The sequence below is a fragment of the Ranitomeya imitator genome, chromosome 3 (genome assembly GCF_032444005.1).
Source record: "Ranitomeya imitator isolate aRanImi1 chromosome 3, aRanImi1.pri, whole genome shotgun sequence".
NCBI lineage: Eukaryota > Metazoa > Chordata > Amphibia > Anura > Dendrobatidae > Ranitomeya > Ranitomeya imitator.
In genome coordinates, this window is record NC_091284.1 from 7167832 (window position 1) to 7188014 (window position 20183).

The following is a 20183-nucleotide window of genomic DNA, read 5'->3' on the forward strand; positions in this document are numbered from 1 at the left end:
TACAGCACAGAGCATGCCCACAACTCTCTTGTAGATGATAATAGATTGTCACAGCTCACCTCCTCTGCTCTCTACACAATGACCTCTGTATAGAGCACAGAGCATGCCCACAACTCTCTTGAATAGGATAATAGGTGATGTCACAGCTCACCTCCTCTGCTCTCTACACAATGTCCTCTGTACAGAGCACAGAGCATGCCCACAACTATCTTATATAGGATAATAGGTGATGTCACAGCTCGCCTACTCCCCTCCATGCACAATGACCTCTCTATACAGCACAGAGCATGCCCACAACTCTCTTGAATAGGATAATAGGTGATGTCACAGCTCACCTCCTATGCTCCCTGCACAATGTCCTCTGTACAGAGCACAGAGCATGCCCACAACTATCTTATATAGGATAATAGGTGATGTCACAGCTCGCCTACTCCCCTCCATGCACAATGACCTCTCTACACAGCACAGAGCATGCCCACAACTCTCTTGAATAGGATAATAGGTGATGTCACAGCTCACGTCCTATGCTCCCTGCACAATGTCCTCTGTACAGATCACAGAGCATGCCCACAACTCTCTTGTAGAGGATAATAGATGATGCCACAGCTCACCTCCTCTGCTCCCTGCACAAAGACCTCTGTATAGAGCACAGAGCATGCCCACAACTCTCTTGTAGAGGATAATAGGTAATGTCACAGCTCATCTCCTCCGCTCCCTGCACAAAGGCCTCTGTATAGAGCACAGAGCATGCCCACAACTCTCTTGTAGAGGATAATAGGTGATGTCACAGCTCACCTCCTCCGCTCCCTGCACAAAGACCTCTGTATAGAGCACAGAGCATGCCCACAACTCTCTTGTAGAGGATAATAGGTAATGTCACAGCTCACCTCCTCCGCTCCCTGCACAAAGGCCTCTGTATAGAGCACAGAGCATGCCCACAACTCTCTTGTAGAGGATAATAGGTGATGTCACAGCTCACCTCCGCCGCTCCCTGCACAAAGACCTCTGTATAGAGCACAGAGCTCTATCAATGTATCATGCATCTTTGAATGTATCGATCTTTTCATGCATCCATTCGGCTGTCTCACATCTGTGTACATTTCTGCTCTCTGTTATCTGTGCAGTATATTTATGATCTAGTCTCTCTGGGGTGGACGTCTCATTGTTACAGGGGTCTCTCTGGGGTGGATGTCTCATTGTTACAGGGGTCTCTTTGGGGTGGATGTCTCATTGTTACAGGGGTCTCTCTGGGGTGGATGTCTCATTGTTATAGGGGTCTGTTGGTGATGGATGTCTCATTGTTACAGGGGTCTCTCTGGGGTGATGTCTCATTGTTACAGGGGTCTCTCTGGGGTGGATGTCTCATTGTTACAGGGGTCTCTCTGGGGTGGATGTATCATTGTTACAGGGGTCTCTCTCTGGGGTGGGTGTCTCATTGTTACAGGGGTCTCTCTGGGGTGGATGTCTCATTGTTACAGGGGTTTCTCTGGTGTGGATGTCTCTGTGTTACAGGGGTCTCTCTGGGGTGGATGTCTCATTGTTACAGGGGTTTCTCTGGTGTGGATGTCTCTGTGTTACAGGGGTCTCTCTAGGGTGGATGTCTCATTGTTACAGGGGTCTCTCTAGGGTGGATGTCTCATTGTTACAGGGGTCTGTCTGGGGTGGATGTCTCATTGTTACAGGGGTCTCTCTGGGGTGGATGTCTCATTGTTACAGGGGTCTCTCTGGGGTGGATGTCTCATTGTTACAGGGGTCTCTCTGGGGTGGATGTCTCATTGTTACAGGGGTCTCTCTGGGGTGGATGTCTCATTGTTACAGGGGTCTCTCTGGGGTGGATGTCTCATTGTTACAGGGGTCTCTCTGGGGTGGATGTCTCATTGTTACAGGGGTCTCTCTGGGGTGGATGTCTCATTGTTACAGGGGTCTCTGGGGTGGATGGCTCATTGTTACAGGGGTCTCTCTGGGGTGGATGTCTCATTGTTACAGGGGTCTCTCAGGGGTGGATGTCTCATTGTTACAGGGGTCTCTGGGGTGGATGGCTCATTGTTACAGGGGTCTCTCTGGGGTGGACGTCTCATTGTTACAGGGGTCTCTCTGGGGTGGATGTCTCATTGTTACAGGGGTCTCTTTGGGGTGGATGTCTCATTGTTACAGGGGTCTCTCTGGGGTGGATGTCTCATTGTTATAGGGGTCTGTTGGTGGTGGATGTCTCATTGTTACAGGGGTCTCTCTGGGGTGATGTCTCATTGTTACAGGGGTCTCTCTGGGGTGGATGTCTCATTGTTACAGGGGTCTCTCTGGGGTGGATGTATCATTGTTACAGGGGTCTCTCTCTGGGGTGGGTGTCTCATTGTTACAGGGGTCTCTCTGGGGTGGATGTCTCATTGTTACAGGGGTTTCTCTGGTGTGGATGTCTCTGTGTTACAGGGGTCTCTCTGGGGTGGATGTCTCATTGTTACAGGGGTTTCTCTGGTGTGGATGTCTCTGTGTTACAGGGGTCTCTCTAGGGTGGATGTCTCATTGTTACAGGGGTCTCTCTAGGGTGGATGTCTCATTGTTACAGGGGTCTGTCTGGGGTGGATGTCTCATTGTTACAGGGGTCTCTCTGGGGTGGATGTCTCATTGTTACAGGGGTCTCTCTGGGGTGGATGTCTCATTGTTACAGGGGTCTCTCTGGGGTGGATGTCTCATTGTTACAGGGGTCTCTCTGGGGTGGATGTCTCATTGTTACAGGGGTCTCTCTGGGGTGGATGTCTCATTGTTACAGGGGTCTCTCTGGGGTGGATGTCTCATTGTTACAGGGGTCTCTCTGGGGTGGATGTCTCATTGTTACAGGGGTCTCTCTGGGGTGGATGTCTCATTGTTACAGGGGTCTCTCTGGGGTGGATGTCTCATTGTTACAGGGGTCTCTCTGGGGTGGATGTCTCATTGTTACAGGGGTCTCTCTGGGGTGGATGTCTCATTGTTACAGGGGTCTCTCTGGGGTGGATGTCTCATTGTTACAGGGGTCTCTTTGGGGTGGATGTCTCATTGTTACAGGGGTCTCTCTGAGGTGGATGTCTCATTGTTACAGGGGTCTCTCTGGGGTGGATGTCTCATTGTTACAGGGGTCTCTCTGGGGTGGATGTCTCATTGTTACAGGGGTCTCTCTGGGGTGATGTCTCATTGTTACAGGGGTCTCTCTGGGGTGGATGTCTCATTGTTACAGGGGTCTCTCTGGGGTGGGTGTCTCATTGTTATAGGGGTCTCTGGGGTGATGTCTCATTGTTACAGGGGTTTCTCTGGTGTGGATGTCTCTGTGTTACAGGGGTCTCTCTGGGGTCGATGTCTCATTGTTACAGGGGTTTCTCTGGGGTGGATGTCTCATTGTTACAGGGGTCTCTGGGGTGGATGTCTCATTGTTACAGGGGTCTCTCTGGGGTGGATGTCTCATTGTTACAGGGGTCTCTCTGGGGTGGATGTCTCATTGTTACAGGGGTCTCTCTGGGGTGGATGTCTCATTGTTACAGGGGTTTCTCTGGGGTGGATGTCTCATTGTTACAGGGGTCTCTCTGGGGTGGATGTCTCATTGTTACAGGGGTCTCTCTGGGGTGGATGTCTCATTGTTACAGGGGTCTCTGGTGTGGATGTCTCATTGTTACAGGGGTCTCTCTGGGGTGGATGTCTTATTGTTACAGGGGTCTCTTGGGTGGATGTCTCATTGTTACAGGGGTCTCTCTGGGGTGGATGTCTCATTGTTACAGGGGTCTCTCTGGGGTGGATGTCTCATTGTTACAGGGGTCTCTCTGGGGTGGATGTCTCATTGTTACAGGGGTCTCTCTGGGGTGGATGTCTCATTGTTACAGGGGTCTCTCTGGGGTGGATGTCTTATTGTTACAGGGGTCTCTTGGGTGGATGTCTCATTGTTACAGGGGTCTCTCTGGGGTGGATGTCTCATTGTTACAGGGGTCTCTCTGGGGTGGATGTCTCATTGTTACAGGGGTCTCTCTGGGGTGGATGTCTCATTGTTACAGGGGTCTCTCTGGGGTGGATGTCTCATTGTTACAGGGGTCTCTCTGGGGTGGATGTCTCATTGTTACAGGGGTTTCTCTGGTGTGGATGTCTCATTGTTACAGGGGTCTCTCTGGGGTGGATGTCTCATTGTTACAGGGGTTTCTCTGGTGTGGATGTCTCATTGTTACAGGTGTCTCTCTGGGGTGGATGTCTCATTGTTACAGGGGTTTCTCTGGGGTGGATGTCTCATTGTTACAGGGGTCTCTCTGGGGTGGATGTCTCATTGTTACAGGGGTCTCAGGGGTGGATGTCTCTGTGTTGACCACACATCATGATGACACTGAGCAGCAGTCTGTCTGTTGTGTAAATATTGACTCTTCCCTGCAGACCCTGTTTCTGGGGAGGGGATGAGCTTTCTACAGGTGAGGGGCTGTTGGGGATTTGTGCTGTCATTTCAGTTGTATCTGGAGCTGAGCTGTCTCTGGGATTAGTGAGGGATATGTATTGTGAAAGGTGTGGGCTGTCTCTTGTGAGTGTGGAAAGATCTGGGCTGTCTTTTATAATGGGCTGTGCTTTCTTTTTGCATGAGGTGTCTAGAGGTGTGCTTCCTCTCTTGCTGGGCTGTCTAGAGGTGGGGCTGTCTCTTGCTGGGCTGTCTAGAGGTGGGGCTGTCTCTTGGTGTGGGCTGTCTCTTGCTGGGCTGTCTAGAGGTGGGGCTGTGTTTGGCTGGGATTTCATTGTCAGTTGGTTTTCAGTCTTTGTGGGTGGAGGAGCAGCGCTGTGTATAGGTGAGTGCTACATTGTGTGTATTTACAGTGTGTGTATATACATTGTGTCCAGAGAGGGGCGGATATTGTGTGTTCATCAGCGGAGGGATCAGATACAGGAGATCTGTGGATTCTGCTCATTGTTGGACACTTTGTTACCATTTTGATTGTAAATATTTATCTTGTTGTCTGCGTGGAATCAATGAGCAATGTATCCATGGTGTTTATATACTGTGTGTGATGTCACTGCATCGTGTGCATATATACTGTATGTTGTGTGTATACTGTGTGTGTGATGTCACTCTATTGTGTGTATATACTGTGTGTGATGTCGGTGCATCGTGTGTGTGGTGTGTGATGTCACTATCGTGTATATACTGTGTGTGTTGTCGCTGCATCGTGTGTGTGGTGTGTGATGTCACTATCGTGTATATACTGTGTGTGTTGTCGCTGCATCGTGTGTGTGTGGTGTGTGATGTCACTATCGTGTATATACTGTGTGTGTGATGTCACTATCGTGTATATACTGTGTGTGATGTCGGTGCATCGTGTGTGTGGTGTGTGATGTCACTATCGTGTATATACTGTGTGTGTGATGTCGCTGCATCGTGTGTGTGGTGTGTGATGTCACTATCGTGTATATACTGTGTGTGTGATGTCGGTGCATCGTGTGTGTGGTGTGTGATGTCACTATCGTGTATATACTGTGTGTGTGATGTCGCTGCATCGTGTGTGTGGTGTGTGATGTCACTATCGTGTATATACTGTGTGTGTGATGTCGGTGCATCGTGTGTGTGGTGTGTGATGTCACTATCGTGTATATACTGTGTGTGTGATGTCACTATCGTGTATATACTGTGTGTGCGTGTGATGTCACTATCGTGTATATACTGTGTGTGTGTGATGTCACTATCGTGTATATACTGTGTGTGTGTGTGATGTCACTATCGTGTATATACTGTGTGTGTGTGTGATGTCACTATCGTGTATATACTGTGTGTGTGTGTGATGTCACTATCGTGTATATACTGTGTGTGTGTGTGATGTCACTATCGTGTATATACTGTGTGTGTGATGTCACTATCGTGTATATACTGTGTGTGTGTGTGATGTCACTATCGTGTATATACTGTGTGTGTGATGTCGGTGCATCGTGTGTGTGGTGTGTGATGTCACTATCGTGTATATACTGTGTGTGTGTGTGATGTCACTATCGTGTATATACTGTGTGTGTGATGTCACTCTATTGTGTGTATATACTGTGTGTGTGATGTCACTCTATTGTGTGTATATACTGTGTGTGTGATGTCACTATCGTGTATATACTGTGTGTGTGTGTGATGTCACTATCGTGTATATACTGTGTGTGTGATGTCACTATCGTGTATATACTGTGTGTGTGATGTCGGTGCATCGTGTGTGTGGTGTGTGATGTCACTATCGTGTATATACTGTGTGTGTGATGTCACTATCGTGTATATACTGTGTGTGTGATGTCACTATCGTGTATATACTGTGTGTGTGATGTCGGTGCATCGTGTGTGTGGTGTGTGATGTCACTATCGTGTATATACTGTGTGTGTGATGTCACTCTATTGTGTGTATATACTGTGTGTGTGATGTCACTATCGTGTATATACTGTGTGTGTGATGTCGGTGCATCGTGTGTGTGGTGTGTGATGTCACTATCGTGTATATACTGTGTGTGATGTCACTCTATTGTGTGTATATACTGTGTGTGTGTGTGTGATGTCACTATCGTGTATATACTGTGTGTGTGATGTCACTATCGTGTATATACTGTGTGTGATGTCACTCTATTGTGTGTATATAGTGTGTGTGTGTGTGTGTGTGATGTCACTATCGTGTATATACTGTGTGTGTGATGTCACTATCGTGTATATACTGTGTGTGTGTGTGATGTCACTATCGTGTATATACTGTGTGTGTGTGTGATGTCACTATCGTGTATATACTGTGTGTGTGTGTGATGTCACTATCGTGTATATACTGTGTGTGTGATGTCACTATCGTGTATATACTGTGTGTGATGTCACTCTATTGTGTGTGTGTGTGTGTGTGATGTCACTATCGTGTATATACTGTGTGTGTGTGTGATGTCACTATCGTGTATATACTGTGTGTGTGATGTCACTATCGTGTATATACTGTGTGTGATGTCGGTGCATCGTGTATATACTGTGTGTGATGTCGGTGCATCGTGTTGTGTATACTGTGTGTGTGTATCTTGCGAGGGGACGGTTGCAGACTTGTGCTGCACACGGGCAATGCCAGGTCACGTGTCTGCTTGTGTCAGTGTCGCCTGTGTCCGGCCCCCATTCACCATGTGCCCCCTTCTTGCTCACAGGACTGAGGGGCTCCGCCAGCCTTTGTGGTGACCACCTGGGCTTTGATTCAGAGGTTACAGGACACGCATGGCGCAGTGACCGTACCCACCATGGGCGCCCGGGACAGCTGGTTTCTTCTCACTGGGCTTCTGCTCGCAGGTAAGTCCTACTTCTGGGGTAAGCTGGGCATTATGGGGTTAAGGGCTGGGCTTGCTTAGATGCCAGCACTGACAGAGTTAATCCTCTACTGGTTGGACATGTGCTTACTGGGATGGCATAGCCCAGGACTGGATGATGAGATTCTAGCATAGAAGGGGTTAACACGGGGGTGCCCATGTTCCTGGCAGAGGGTCGAGTGCTGTCTAGGTACCTGGCATAGACTGGTCTCAATAGGGGTCCCAGTGGTATTCTGTGTACGTGCCTGACACTGCCATTACTGGTTGGCATGGAAGAGAAGGGGTTAATGTGGCACACAGCATTGGTTCTGTCACATCCCCCATACTGAGGGCATCACCTGGGGGGGGGGGGCATCACCTGGGGGGCCTTCTGTGCCAATCCTGTATATACCCACCATATCCCCACAGCAGCCCAACTGATCATTCTGAGGCTTCACCTATCCTGATACATGACCCCTCACTGGCGGGATAGCCTGGTGCCTATGTGACCCCTCACTGGCGGGATAGCCTGGTGCCTATGTGACCCCTCACTGATGGGATAGCCTGGTGACTGTGTGACCCCTCACTGATGGGATAGCCTGGTGCCTGTGTGACCCCTCACTGGTGGGATAGCCTGGTGCCTGTGTGACTCCTCACTGGTGGGATAGCCTGGTGCCTGTGTGACCCTTCACTGGTGGGATAGCCTGGTGCCTATGTGACCCCCCTCAGTGGTGGGATAGCCTGGTGCCCATGTGACCCCTCACTGGCGGGATAGCCTGGTGCCTGTGTGACCCCTCAGTGGCGGGATAGCCTGGTGCCTGTGTGACCCTTCACTGGTGGGATAGCCTGGTGCCTATGTGACCCCCTCAGTGGTGGGATAGCCTGGTGCCCATGTGACCCCTCACTTGCGGGATAGCCTGGTGCCTATGTGACCCCTCACTGGTGGGATAGCCTGGGGCTCATACGACCCCTCCCTTGCTGCTGGGATAGCCTGCTGCTCATGTGACCCCTCCCTCACTGGCGGGATAGCCTTGTGGATGTGTACCCCCACTAGAGGGATAGCCTGGTGGCGATTTGACCCTCTCCAGCCCCCCTCCCCCCACTGGCGGGATAACCTTATGGCCATGTGACCCCCCCCTCCTTTACTAACGGGATAGCCTGGTGCCTATGTGACCCCCGCACTGGTGGCATAGCCTGGTGCCTGTGTGACCCCCGCACTGGTGGCATAGCCTGGTGCCTGTGTGACCCCCGCACTAGTGGCATAGCCTGGTGCCTATGTGACCCCCTCACTGGTGGGATAGCCTGGTGCCTGTGTGACCCTTCACTGGTGGGATAGCCTGGTGCCTATGTGACCCCCTCAGTGGTGGGATAGCCTGGTGCCCATGTGACCCCTCACTGGCGGGATAGCCTGGTGCCTATGTGACCCCTCACTGGTGGGATAGCCTGGGGCTCATACGACCCCTCCCTTGCTGCTGGGATAGCCTGCTGCTCATGTGACCCCTCCCTCACTGGCGGGATAGCCTTGTGGATGTGTACCCCCACTAGAGGGATAGCCTGGTGGCGATTTGACCCTCTCCACCCCCCCTCCCCCCACTGGCGGGATAACCTTATGGCCATGTGACCACAACGGGATAGCCTGGTGCCTATGTGACCCCCGCACTGGTGGCATAGCCTGGTGCCTGTGTGACCCCCGCACTAGTGGCATAGCCTGGTGCCTATGTGACCCCCTCACTGGTGGGATAGCCTGGTGCCTATGTGACCCCCCCTCACTGGTGGGATAGCCTGGTGCCTATGTGACCCCCCTCACTGGTGGGATAGCCTGGTGCCTATGTGACCCCCCTCACTGGTGGGATAGCCTGGTGCCTATATGACCCCCTCACTGGTGGGATAGCCTGGTGCCTATGTGACCCCCGCACTGGTGGGATAGCCTGGTGCCTATGTGACCCCCTCACTGGTGGGATAGCCTGGTGCCTATGTGACCCCCTCAGTGGCGGGATAGCCAGGTGCCTATGTGACCCCCTCACTTGTGGGATAACCTGGTGCCTATGTGACCCCATCTCTGGTGGGATAGCCTGGTGCCCGTGTGACCCCCTCACTGTATATATCTCCTGTATATAATTAAACTAGACTGTGGCCCGATTCTAAAGCATCGGGTATTCTAGAATATGCATGTCCCCGTAGTATATGGACAATGATGATTCCAGAATTCGCGGCACACTGTGCCCGTCGCTGATTGGTCGAGGCAACCTTTATGACATCATCGTCGCCATGGCAACCATTATGACATCTACGTCGATACTGTGCCCGTCGCTGAATCAGAAACGTGAGATGTCTACGTCCTTTATGACATCATCGTCGCTGTGCCTGTTGCTGATTGGTCGAGGCCTGGCAGCCTCGACCAATCAGAGACGCGGGATTTCTACGTCGATGCTGTGCCGGTCTCTGATTGGTCGAGGCCTGGCGGCCTCGACCAATCAGAGAGCCGGGATTTCCAGGACAGACAGACAGACAGATGGACAGACAGACAGACAAACCCTTAGACAATTATATATATATAGACTAGACTGTGGCCCGATTCTAACGCATCGGGTATTCTAGAATATGCATGTCCCCGTAGTATATGGACAATGATGATTCCAGAATTCGCGGCAGACTGTTCCCGTCGCTGATTGGTCGAGGCAACCTTTATGACATAATCGTCGCCATGGCAACCATTATGACATCATCGTCGCTGTGCCCGTCTCTGATTGGTCGAGGCCTGGCGGCCTCGACCAATCAGAGACGCGGGATTTCCAGGACAGACAGAAAGACAGACGGACAGACGGAAAAACCCTTAGGCAATTATATATATAGATGTACAGCCGGTATAACCTGGGCATCTCCTGCACATAATTATATATGTACAGCCGGTATAACCTGGGCATCTCCTGCACATAATTAAATATGTACAGCCGGTATAACCTGGGCATCTCCTGCACATAATTATATATGTACAGCCGGTATAACCTGGGCATCTCCTGCATATAATTATATATGTACAGCCGGTATAACCTGGGCATCTCTTGCATATATGTACAGCCGGTATAACCTGGGCATCTCTTGCATATATGTACAGCCGGTATAACCTGGGCATCTCCTGCATATATGTACAGCCGGTATAACCTGGGCATCTCCTGCATATATGTACAGCTGGTATAACCTGGGCATCTCCTGTATATAACTATACATGTACAGCTGGTATAACCTGGGCTTTATCTTTCATATTCCCATGATTGCAGCGTTGTAGAAGATGGTGGTGGATGTTTGGCCACGTGACCTGTGGAGGGTGTTGGTGCGGAGCTTCCCTCGGTTTTGCTGCTCTCCTCCATCGCTGAGTGCTGGATTGAGCAGCTGCAGTTGGTGATAAATATTTAATGTGTCCTAATGTATAGCAGAGGCAGCGGGAACATCCATGTAACAGGCTGGCGGAGATGATGATAATAATAATAATAATTTTATTTCTATAGCGCCAACATATTCCGCAGCGCTTTACAAATTATAGAGGGGATTTGTACGGACAATAGACATTACAGCATAACAGAAATACAGTTCAAAATAGATACCAAGAGGAGTGAGGGCCCCGACCACCAGATACAGGAGGGGTGAGGGCCCCGACCACCAGATACCAAGAGGAGTGAGGGCCCCGACCACCAGATACCAAGAGGGGTGAGGGCCCCGACCACCAGATACCAAGAGGAGTGAGGGCCCCGACCACCAGATACCAAGAGGAGTGAGGGCCCCGACCACCAGATACCAAGAGGAGTGAGGGCCCCGACCACCAGATACCAAGAGGAGTGAGGGCCCCGACCACCAGATACCAAGAGGAGTGAGGGCCCCGACCACCAGATACCAAGAGGAGTGAGGGCCCCGACCACCAGATACCAAGAGGAGTGAGGGCCCCGACCACCAGATACCAAGAGGAGTGAGGGCCCCGACCACCAGATACCAAGAGGAGTGAGGGCCCCGACCACCAGATACCAAGAGGAGTGAGGGCCCCGACCACCAGATACCAAGAGGAGTGAGGGCCCCGACCACCAGATACCAAGAGGAGTGAGGGCCCCGACCACCAGATACCAAGAGGAGTGAGGGCCCCGACCACCAGATACCAAGAGGAGTGAGGGCCCCGACCACCAGATACCAAGAGGAGTGAGGGCCCCGACCACCAGATACCAAGAGGAGTGAGGGCCCCGACCACCAGATACCAAGAGGAGTGAGGGCCCCGACCACCAGATACCAAGAGGAGTGAGGGCCCCGACCACCAGATACCAAGAGGAGTGAGGGCCCCGACCACCAGATACCAAGAGGAGTGAGGGCCCCGACCACCAGATACCAAGAGGAGTGAGGGCCCCGACCACCAGATACCAAGAGGAGTGAGGGCCCCGACCACCAGATACCAAGAGGAGTGAGGGCCCCGACCACCAGATACCAAGAGGAGTGAGGGCCCCGACCACCAGATACCAAGAGGAGTGAGGGCCCCGACCACCAGATACCAAGAGGAGTGAGGGCCCCGACCACCAGATACCAAGAGGAGTGAGGGCCCCGACCACCAGATACCAAGAGGAGTGAGGGCCCCGACCACCAGATACCAAGAGGAGTGAGGGCCCCGACCACCAGATACCAAGAGGAGTGAGGGCCCCGACCACCAGATACCAGGAGGAGTGAGGGCCCCGACCACCAGATACCAGGAGGAGTGAGGGCCCCGACCACCAGATACCAGGAGGAGTGAGGGCCCCGACCACCAGATACCAGGAGGAGTGAGGGCCCCGACCACCAGATACCAGGAGGAGTGAGGGCCCCGACCACCAGATACCAGGAGGAGTGAGGGCCCCGACCACCAGATACCAGGAGGAGTGAGGGCCCCGACCACCAGATACCAGGAGGAGTGAGGGCCCCGACCACCAGATACCAGGAGGAGTGAGGGCCCCGACCACCAGATACCAGGAGGAGTGAGGGCCCCGACCACCAGATACCAGGAGGAGTGAGGGCCCCGACCACCAGATACCAGGAGGAGTGAGGGCCCCGACCACCAGATACCAGGAGGAGTGAGGGCCCCGACCACCAGATACCAGGAGGAGTGAGGGCCCCGACCACCAGATACCAGGAGGAGTGAGGGCCCCGACCACCAGATACCAGGAGGAGTGAGGGCCCCGACCACCAGATACCAGGAGGAGTGAGGGCCCCGACCACCAGATACCAGGAGGAGTGAGGGCCCCGACCACCAGATACCAGGAGGAGTGAGGGCCCCGACCACCAGATACCAGGAGGAGTGAGGGCCCCGACCACCAGATACCAGGAGGAGTGAGGGCCCCGACCACCAGATACCAGGAGGAGTGAGGGCCCCGACCACCAGATACCAGGAGGAGTGAGGGCCCCGACCACCAGATACCAGGAGGAGTGAGGGCCCCGACCACCAGATACCAGGAGGAGTGAGGGCCCCGACCACCAGATACCAGGAGGAGTGAGGGCCCCGACCACCAGATACCAGGAGGAGTGAGGGCTCTGCTGCTCGCAAGATACCAAGAGGAGTGAGGGCTCTGCTGCTCGCAAGATACCAAGAGGAGTGAGGGCCCCGACCACCAGATACCAAGAGGAGTGAGGGCTCTGCTGCTCGCAAGATACAATCTATAGGAAAAGGGGAGACACGAGAGGTGGATGGTAACAATTGCATGTGTGTGATTGTTGGCGGATGTCCGCGGCTCCGGAGCGTGATATGGCTGTATGTAAATTAATGTCTTACTCTGATTCCCACGGCGCCCACCTTGGCTGCTGTCATGTTGCTGTCTTTCCGTGCCCACCATCACCTGCCACTTCTGCCTTCCCACCCCCATGCGGCCACCTCTGCCTGCCCACCCTCACCTGCCACGATGCTGCCGCCTCTGCCTGCCCACCCTTACCTGCCGCCATGAAGCCGCCTCTGCCTCCCCACCCTCACCTGCCACGATGCTGCCGCCTCTGCCTCCCCACCCTCACCTGCCACGATGCTGCCGCCTCTGCCTGCCCACCCTCACCTGCCACCATGTTGCCGCCTCTGCCTGCCCACCCTCACCTGCTACAATGCTGCCGCCTCTGCCTGCCGCCATGCAGCCGCCTCCACCTGTAATCTGATCCTGGCTCGACATCCTGCCAGAGCGCAAGCACCGCCGCTCTTGGATTGTTCTAGTGAGCGCGGCACCAGAACAATCCACCAGAGGAAGGTTTGGCTGCGCAGTGGCAGCGGTGCTATGGTGGCTGCCACCATCCCCTCCTCCACCCTCAATCTTTCGGATAAAATCACATTACCTATTAGTGTCTGAGATCCTCGCTGCTATGACGCGGGCGCTCGGTGTTACCATGGTGACGGCTGACGGTTCCCCCGGCACCGGGTTCTGATCCGTGTTTGTTGTGCGAGATGTTTAATAATAACACTCAGAAGTTGTGGATTAAAGCCGCGCTCGCCGCGGGGTCTGGTGTGCTGACTCCTCGTATGGCGTTACGTAACTGCGCCTAATATTACCCCACGGACCCCCGTACGGTGGAGGCGCAGCGGTGTGACTGGCGATAATCACAGGGCTTATATCGCACAGGCAGCTATTGATATTCATGTCCTCCCACAATCCCCTGCTGCGTGGACTGAAGCTGAGTGATTACAGCTCTGAGGCTCTAACAGCAGCCCACGAGGAGATGCTGTGGAAAGTCCAAAGTGTGAGGATTCAGTGAAAGTTCCCACATGGGGACGGTGTGCATCTGAGTGTATCTCCAGGACATGGGTGTGTAGTCTCAGTGATGGCAGTGTGAGCACTCTGACCCTGGGGCGAGGATGGCCAATGAGTCGCTGGTTTACTCATTTGTGGTAGAACTGGTCTAACTGCTGAGTAACTGGAAGTATCCGGTGACCTGTGACTACCGAGATCCCTCATATCCGCAGTGCTGTGCTCCCTCATATGTTCAGGTTCTCCATGCCAGATCTCACCTGTCACGTTCTGGTTCTGCGTCCTAACTTATCCTTCTCAGCTACTGGTTCTGTGTCCTAACTTATCCCTCTCAGCTACTGGTTCTGTGTCCTAACTTATCCCTCTCAGCTACTGGTTCTGTGTCCTAACTTATCCCTCTCAGCTACTGGTTCTGTGTCCTAACTTATCCCTCTCAGCTACTGGTTCTGTGTCCTAACTTATCCCTCTCAGCTACTGGTTCTGTGTCCTAACTTATCCCTCTCAGCTACTGGTTCTGTGTCCTAACTTATCCCTCTCAGCTACTGGTTCTGTGTCCTAACTTATCCCTCTCAGCTACTGGTTCTGTGTCCTAACTTATCCCTCTCAGCTACTGGTTCTGTGTCCTAACTTATCCCTCTCAGCTACTGGTTCTGTGTCCTAACTTATCCCTCTCAGCTACTGGTTCTGTGTCCTAACTTATCCCTCTCAGCTACTGGTTCTGTGTCCTAACTTATCCCTCTCAGCTACTGGTTCTGTGTCCTAACTTATCCCTCTCAGCTACTGGTTCTGTGTCCTAACTTATCCCTCTCAGCTACTGGTTCTGTGTCCTAACTTATCCCTCTCAGCTACTGGTTCTGTGTCCTAACTTATCCCTCTCAGCTACTGGTTCTGTGTCCTAACTTATCCCTCTCAGCTACTGGTTCTGTGTCCTAACTTATCCCTCTCAGCTACTGGTTCTGTGTCCTAACTCATCCCTCTCAGCTACTGGTTCTGTGTCCTAACTTATCCCTCTCAGCTACTGGTTCTGTGTCCTAACTCATCCCTCTCAGCTACTGGTTCTGTGTCCTAACTTATCCCTCTCAGCTACTGGTTCTGTGTCCTGTCTCACCCCACAGGTTCTGGTTCTGTGTCCTATCTCACCCCACAGGTTCTGGTTCTGTGTCCTATCTCACCCCACAGGTTCTGGTTCTGTGTCCTATCTCACCCCACAGGTTCTGGTTCTGTGTCCTATCTCACCCCACAGGTTCTGGTTCTGTGTCCTATCTCACCCCACAGGTTCTGGTTCTGTGTCCTATCTCACCCCACAGGTTCTGGTTCTGTGTCCTATCTCACCCCACAGGTTCTGGTTCTGTGTCCTATCTCACCCCACAGGTTCTGGTTCTGTGTCCTATCTCACCCCACAGGTTCTGGTTCTGTGTCCTATCTCACCCCACAGGTTCTGGTTCTGTGTCCTATCTCACCCCACAGGTTCTGTGTCCTATATCACCCCACAGGTTCTGGTTCTCTGTCAAATCTCACCCCACAGGTTCTGGTTCTGTGTCCTATCTCACCCCACAGGTTCTGGTTCTGTGTCCTATCTCACCCCACAGGTTCTGGTTCTGTGTCCTATCTCACCCCACAGGTTCTGTTTTTTTTTTTAAATCAGATATTTTTAATTAAACCATAAATATTGCACATAAACAATAAAAGGAATACTTTGTTATCAGCAATATACCAGTGTACAATACTTGTTTTTTTAAAACCACAGGTTCTGGTTCTGTGTCCTATCTCACCCCACAGGTTCTGGTTCTGTGTCCTATCTCACCCCACAGGTTCTGGTTCTGTGTCCTGTCTCACCCCACAGGTTCTGGTTCTGTGTCCTGTCTCACCCCACAGGTTCTGGTTCTGTGTCCTGTCTCACCCCACAGGTTCTGGTTCTGTGTCCTGTCTCACCCCACAGGTTCTGGTTCTGTGTCCTGTCTCACCCCACAGGTTCTGGTTCTGTGTCCTGTCTCACCCCACAGGTTCTGGTTCTGTGTCCTGTCTCACCCCACAGGTTCTGGTTCTGTGTCCTGTCTCACCCCACAGGTTCTGGTTCTGTGTCCTGTCTCACCCCACAGGTTCTGGTTCTGTGTCCTGTCTCACCCCACAGGTTCTGGTTCTGTGTCCTGTCTCACCCCACAGGTTCTGGTTCTGTGTCCTGTCTCACCCCACAGGTTCTGGTTCTGTGTCCTGTCTCACCCCACAGGTTCTGGTTCTGTGTCCTGTCTCACCCCACAGGTTCTGGTTCTGTGTCCTGTCTCACCCCACAGGTTCTGGTTCTGTGTCCTGTCTCACCCCACAGGTTCTGGTTCTGTGTCCTGTCTCACCCCACAGGTTCTGGTTCTGTGTCCTGTCTCACCCCACAGGTTCTGGTTCTGTGTCCTGTCTCACCCCACAGGTTCTGGTTCTGTGTCCTGTCTCTCCCCACAGGTTCTGGTTCTGTGTCCTGTCTCACCCCACAGGTTCTGGTTCTGTGTCCTGTCTCACCCCACAGGTTCTGGTTCTGTGTCCTGTCTCACCCCACAGGTTCTGGTTCTGTGTCCTGTCTCACCCCACAGGTTCTGGTTCTGTGTCCTGTCTCACCCCACAGGTTCTGGTTCTGTGTCCTGTCTCACCCCACAGGTTCTGGTTCTGTGTCCTGTCTCACCCCACAGGTTCTGGTTCTGTGTCCTGTCTCTCCCCACAGGTTCTGGTTCTGTGTCCTGTCTCACCCCACAGGTTCTGGTTCTGTGTCCTGTCTCACCCCACAGGTTCTGGTTCTGTGTCCTGTCTCACCCCACAGGTTCTGGTTCTGTGTCCTGTCTCACCCCACAGGTTCTGGTTCTGTGTCCTGTCTCACCCCACAGGTTCTGGTTCTGTGTCCTGTCTCACCCCACAGGTTCTGGTTCTGTGTCCTGTCTCACCCCACAGGTTCTGGTTCTGTGTCCTGTCTCACCCCACAGGTTCTGGTTCTGTGTCCTGTCTCACCCCACAGGTTCTGGTTCTGTGTCCTGTCTCACCCCACAGGTTCTGGTTCTGTGTCCTGTCTCACCCCACAGGTTCTGGTTCTGTGTCCTGTCTCACCCCACAGGTTCTGGTTCTGTGTCCTGTCTCACCCCACAGGTTCTGGTTCTGTGTCCTGTCTCACCCCACAGGTTCTGGTTCTGTCACATCTCATCGCTCCTCTCAGGTTCTGGTTCTTCATATCCTATCTCATCCCTCAGGTTCTGGTTTCCCGTATCATATCTTAATCCTCTTAAAGTTCTTGCTCCTCAAGTTATATTTCGTTCACCTCAGGTTCTGGCTCCTTGTAACATTTCTCACCCCCAGAGATTTGTGTGTTCTCTGTCCTATCTTGCCTCCTCCCCTTCAGATTATGGCTCCTCATATCATATCTCAATTCCCCCTCCTCAGGTTTCTGTTCTCGGTCATGTCTCACCCCCCCTTACATTCTGGCTCCTTGTAGCATATCTCGCCCTCTCGGGTTCTGGTTCTTTCTGTCATATCTCTCTCTCATGGGTTCTGGTTCTTTCTGTCATATCTCGCCCTCATGGGTTCTGGTTCTTTCTGTCATATCTCGCCCTCATGGGTTCTGGTTCTTTCTGTCATTTCTCGCCCTCATGGGTTCTGGTTCTTTCTGTCATTTCTCGCCCTCATGGGTTCTGGTTCTTTCTGTCATTTCTCGCCCTCATGGGTTCTGGTTCTTTGTCATATCTCGCCCTCATGGGTTCTGGTTCTTTCTGTCATATCTCGCCCTCATGGGTTCTGGTTCTTTCTGTCATATCTCGCCCTCATGGGTTCTGGTTCTTTCTGTCATATCTCGCCCTCATGGGTTCTGGTTCTTTCTGTCATATCTCGCCCTCTCGGGTTGTGGTTCTTTCTGTCATTTCTCGCCCTCATGGGTTCTGGTTCTTTCTGTCATATCTCGCCCTCATGGGTTCTGGTTCTTTCTGTCATATCTCGCCCTCATGGGTTCTGGTTCTTTCTGTCATATCTCGCCCTCTCGGGTTGTGGTTCTTTCTGTATATCTCGCCCTCATGGGTTCTGGTTCTTTCTGTCATTTCTCGACCTCTCGGGTTCTGGCTCTTTCTGTCATATCTCGCCCGCTCGGGTTCTGGTTCTTTCTGTCATTTCTCGCCCTCATGGGTTCTGGTAGTTTCTGTCATATCTCTCTCTCATGGGTTCTGGTTCTTTCTGTCATATCTCGCCCTCATGGGTTCTGGTTCTTTCTGTCATATCTCGCCCTCATGGGTTCTGGTTCTTTCTGTCATTTCTCGCCCTCTCGGGTTCTGGTCCTTTCTGTCATATCTCGCCCTCATGGGTTCTGGTTCTTTCTGTCATATCTCTCCCTTATGGGTTCTGGTTCTTTCTGTCATATCTCGACCTCTCGGGTTGTGGTTCTTTCTGTCATATCTCGCCCTCATGGGTTCTGGTTCTTTCTGTCATTTCTCGCCCTCATGGGTTCTGGTTCTTTCTGTCATATCTCGCCGTCATGGGTTCTGGTCCTTTCTGTCATTTCTCGACCTCTCGGGTTCTGGCTTTTTCTGTCATATCTCGCCCGCTCGGGTTCTGGTTCTTTCTGTCATATCTCGCCCTCATGGGTTCTGGTTCTTTCTGTCATATCTCGCCGTCATGGGTTCTGGTTCTTTCTGTCATTTCTCGCCCTCTCGGGTTCTGGTTCTCTGTGTCCGCTTTGAGGGTACCAGGACCGTGACTGTGGGTAGTACAGATAATAATGATAAGCGGCATACATGGAGGATCTTGTGAATGGAGTTTACCACGTGCACTGTAAGGACAGATTTTTGGTAATTGGCACATGATACAATGGACATGTCTCTGTGTGACGGGCTGTATGGTTGCTCAGTGGTCAGAAATGTGGCCTCTGGGTCCTGGACTAAAATCTGAGCAGTGTCTGTGTTGTCACTTCAGTACAGCGCGGTGGGACATGGTGGCCTCAGCTCCTCCTGGAGACGCTGGTCCTTGACCTTGATGTATTGTTGCCCCCTCCTCCCGGCCTCTCACATCCAGCTGTCAGGGTGGGGGAGGTGCATGGGGGGGGAACATCGCCAATCTCCAAAGAATCCATGTCCTTCTGCGTCTGAGGTGTATGCTATGCCATATAGGGCCGTCACTGCACACACTATATACAGCGTCATGTATGATCTCTGACCGCACACACACGGCATATCCAGGGTCATGTATGATCACCACGCCACACACGGCATATACAGGGTCCTGTATGATCTCTGACCGCACACACACGGCATATCCAGGGTCCTGTATGATCACCACGCCACACACGGCATATCCAGGGTCCTGTATGATCACCACGCCACACACGGCATATCCAGGGTCCTGTATGATCTCTGACCGCACACACACGGCATATCCAGGGTCATGTATGATCACCACGCCACACACGGCATATCCAGGGTCCTGTATGATCACCACGCCACACACGGCATATCCAGGGTCCTGTATGATCACCACGCCACACACGGCATATCCAGGGTCCTGTATGATCATCACCCCACACACTATATACAGGGTCCTGTATGATCATCACGCCACACACGGCATATCCAGGGTCCTGTATGATCTCTGACCGCACACACACGGCATATCCAGGGTCATGTATGATCACCACGCCACACACGGCATATACAGGGTCCTGTATGATCACCACGCCACACACGGCATATCCAGGGTCCTGTATGATCACCACGCCACACACGGCATATACAGGGTCCTGTATGATCACCACGCCACACACGGCATATACAGGGTCATGTATGATCATCACGCCACACACGGCATATACAGGGTCCTGTATGATCACCACGCCACACACTGCATATCCAGGGTCCTGTATGATCACCACGCCACACACGGCATATCCAGGGTCCTGTATGATCACCACGCCACACACGGCATATACAGGGTCCTGTATGATCATCACGCCACACACGGCATATCCAGGGTCCTGTATGATCACCACGCCACACACGGCATATACAGGGTCCTGTATGATCACCACGCCACACACGGCATATACAGGGTCTTGTATGATCATCACCCCACACACGTCATATACAGGGTCATGTATGATCACCACGCCACACACTTCATATACAGGGTCCTGTATGATCACCACGCCACACACGGCATATAAAGGCCTATGTATGATCCGTC

At 52.4% G+C, this 20183-nt stretch overlaps 1 protein-coding gene across 1 annotated transcript in view; it reads left to right on the forward strand.

Moving 5' to 3' along the window:
• Nucleotides 1-4564: 4564 nt before the first annotated feature.
• The window catches only part of IGSF3 (immunoglobulin superfamily member 3), a 45696-nt gene continuing 30077 nt past the window's right edge, over nt 4565-20183 (forward strand). Inside the window, exons 1-2 of the mRNA XM_069760420.1 lie at nt 4565-4781; nt 7129-7267. Coding sequence (XP_069616521.1) covers nt 7219-7267 — 49 coding nt within the window. The 5' untranslated portion in view covers nt 4565-4781; nt 7129-7218. The remainder of the gene's footprint in view (nt 4782-7128; nt 7268-20183) is intronic.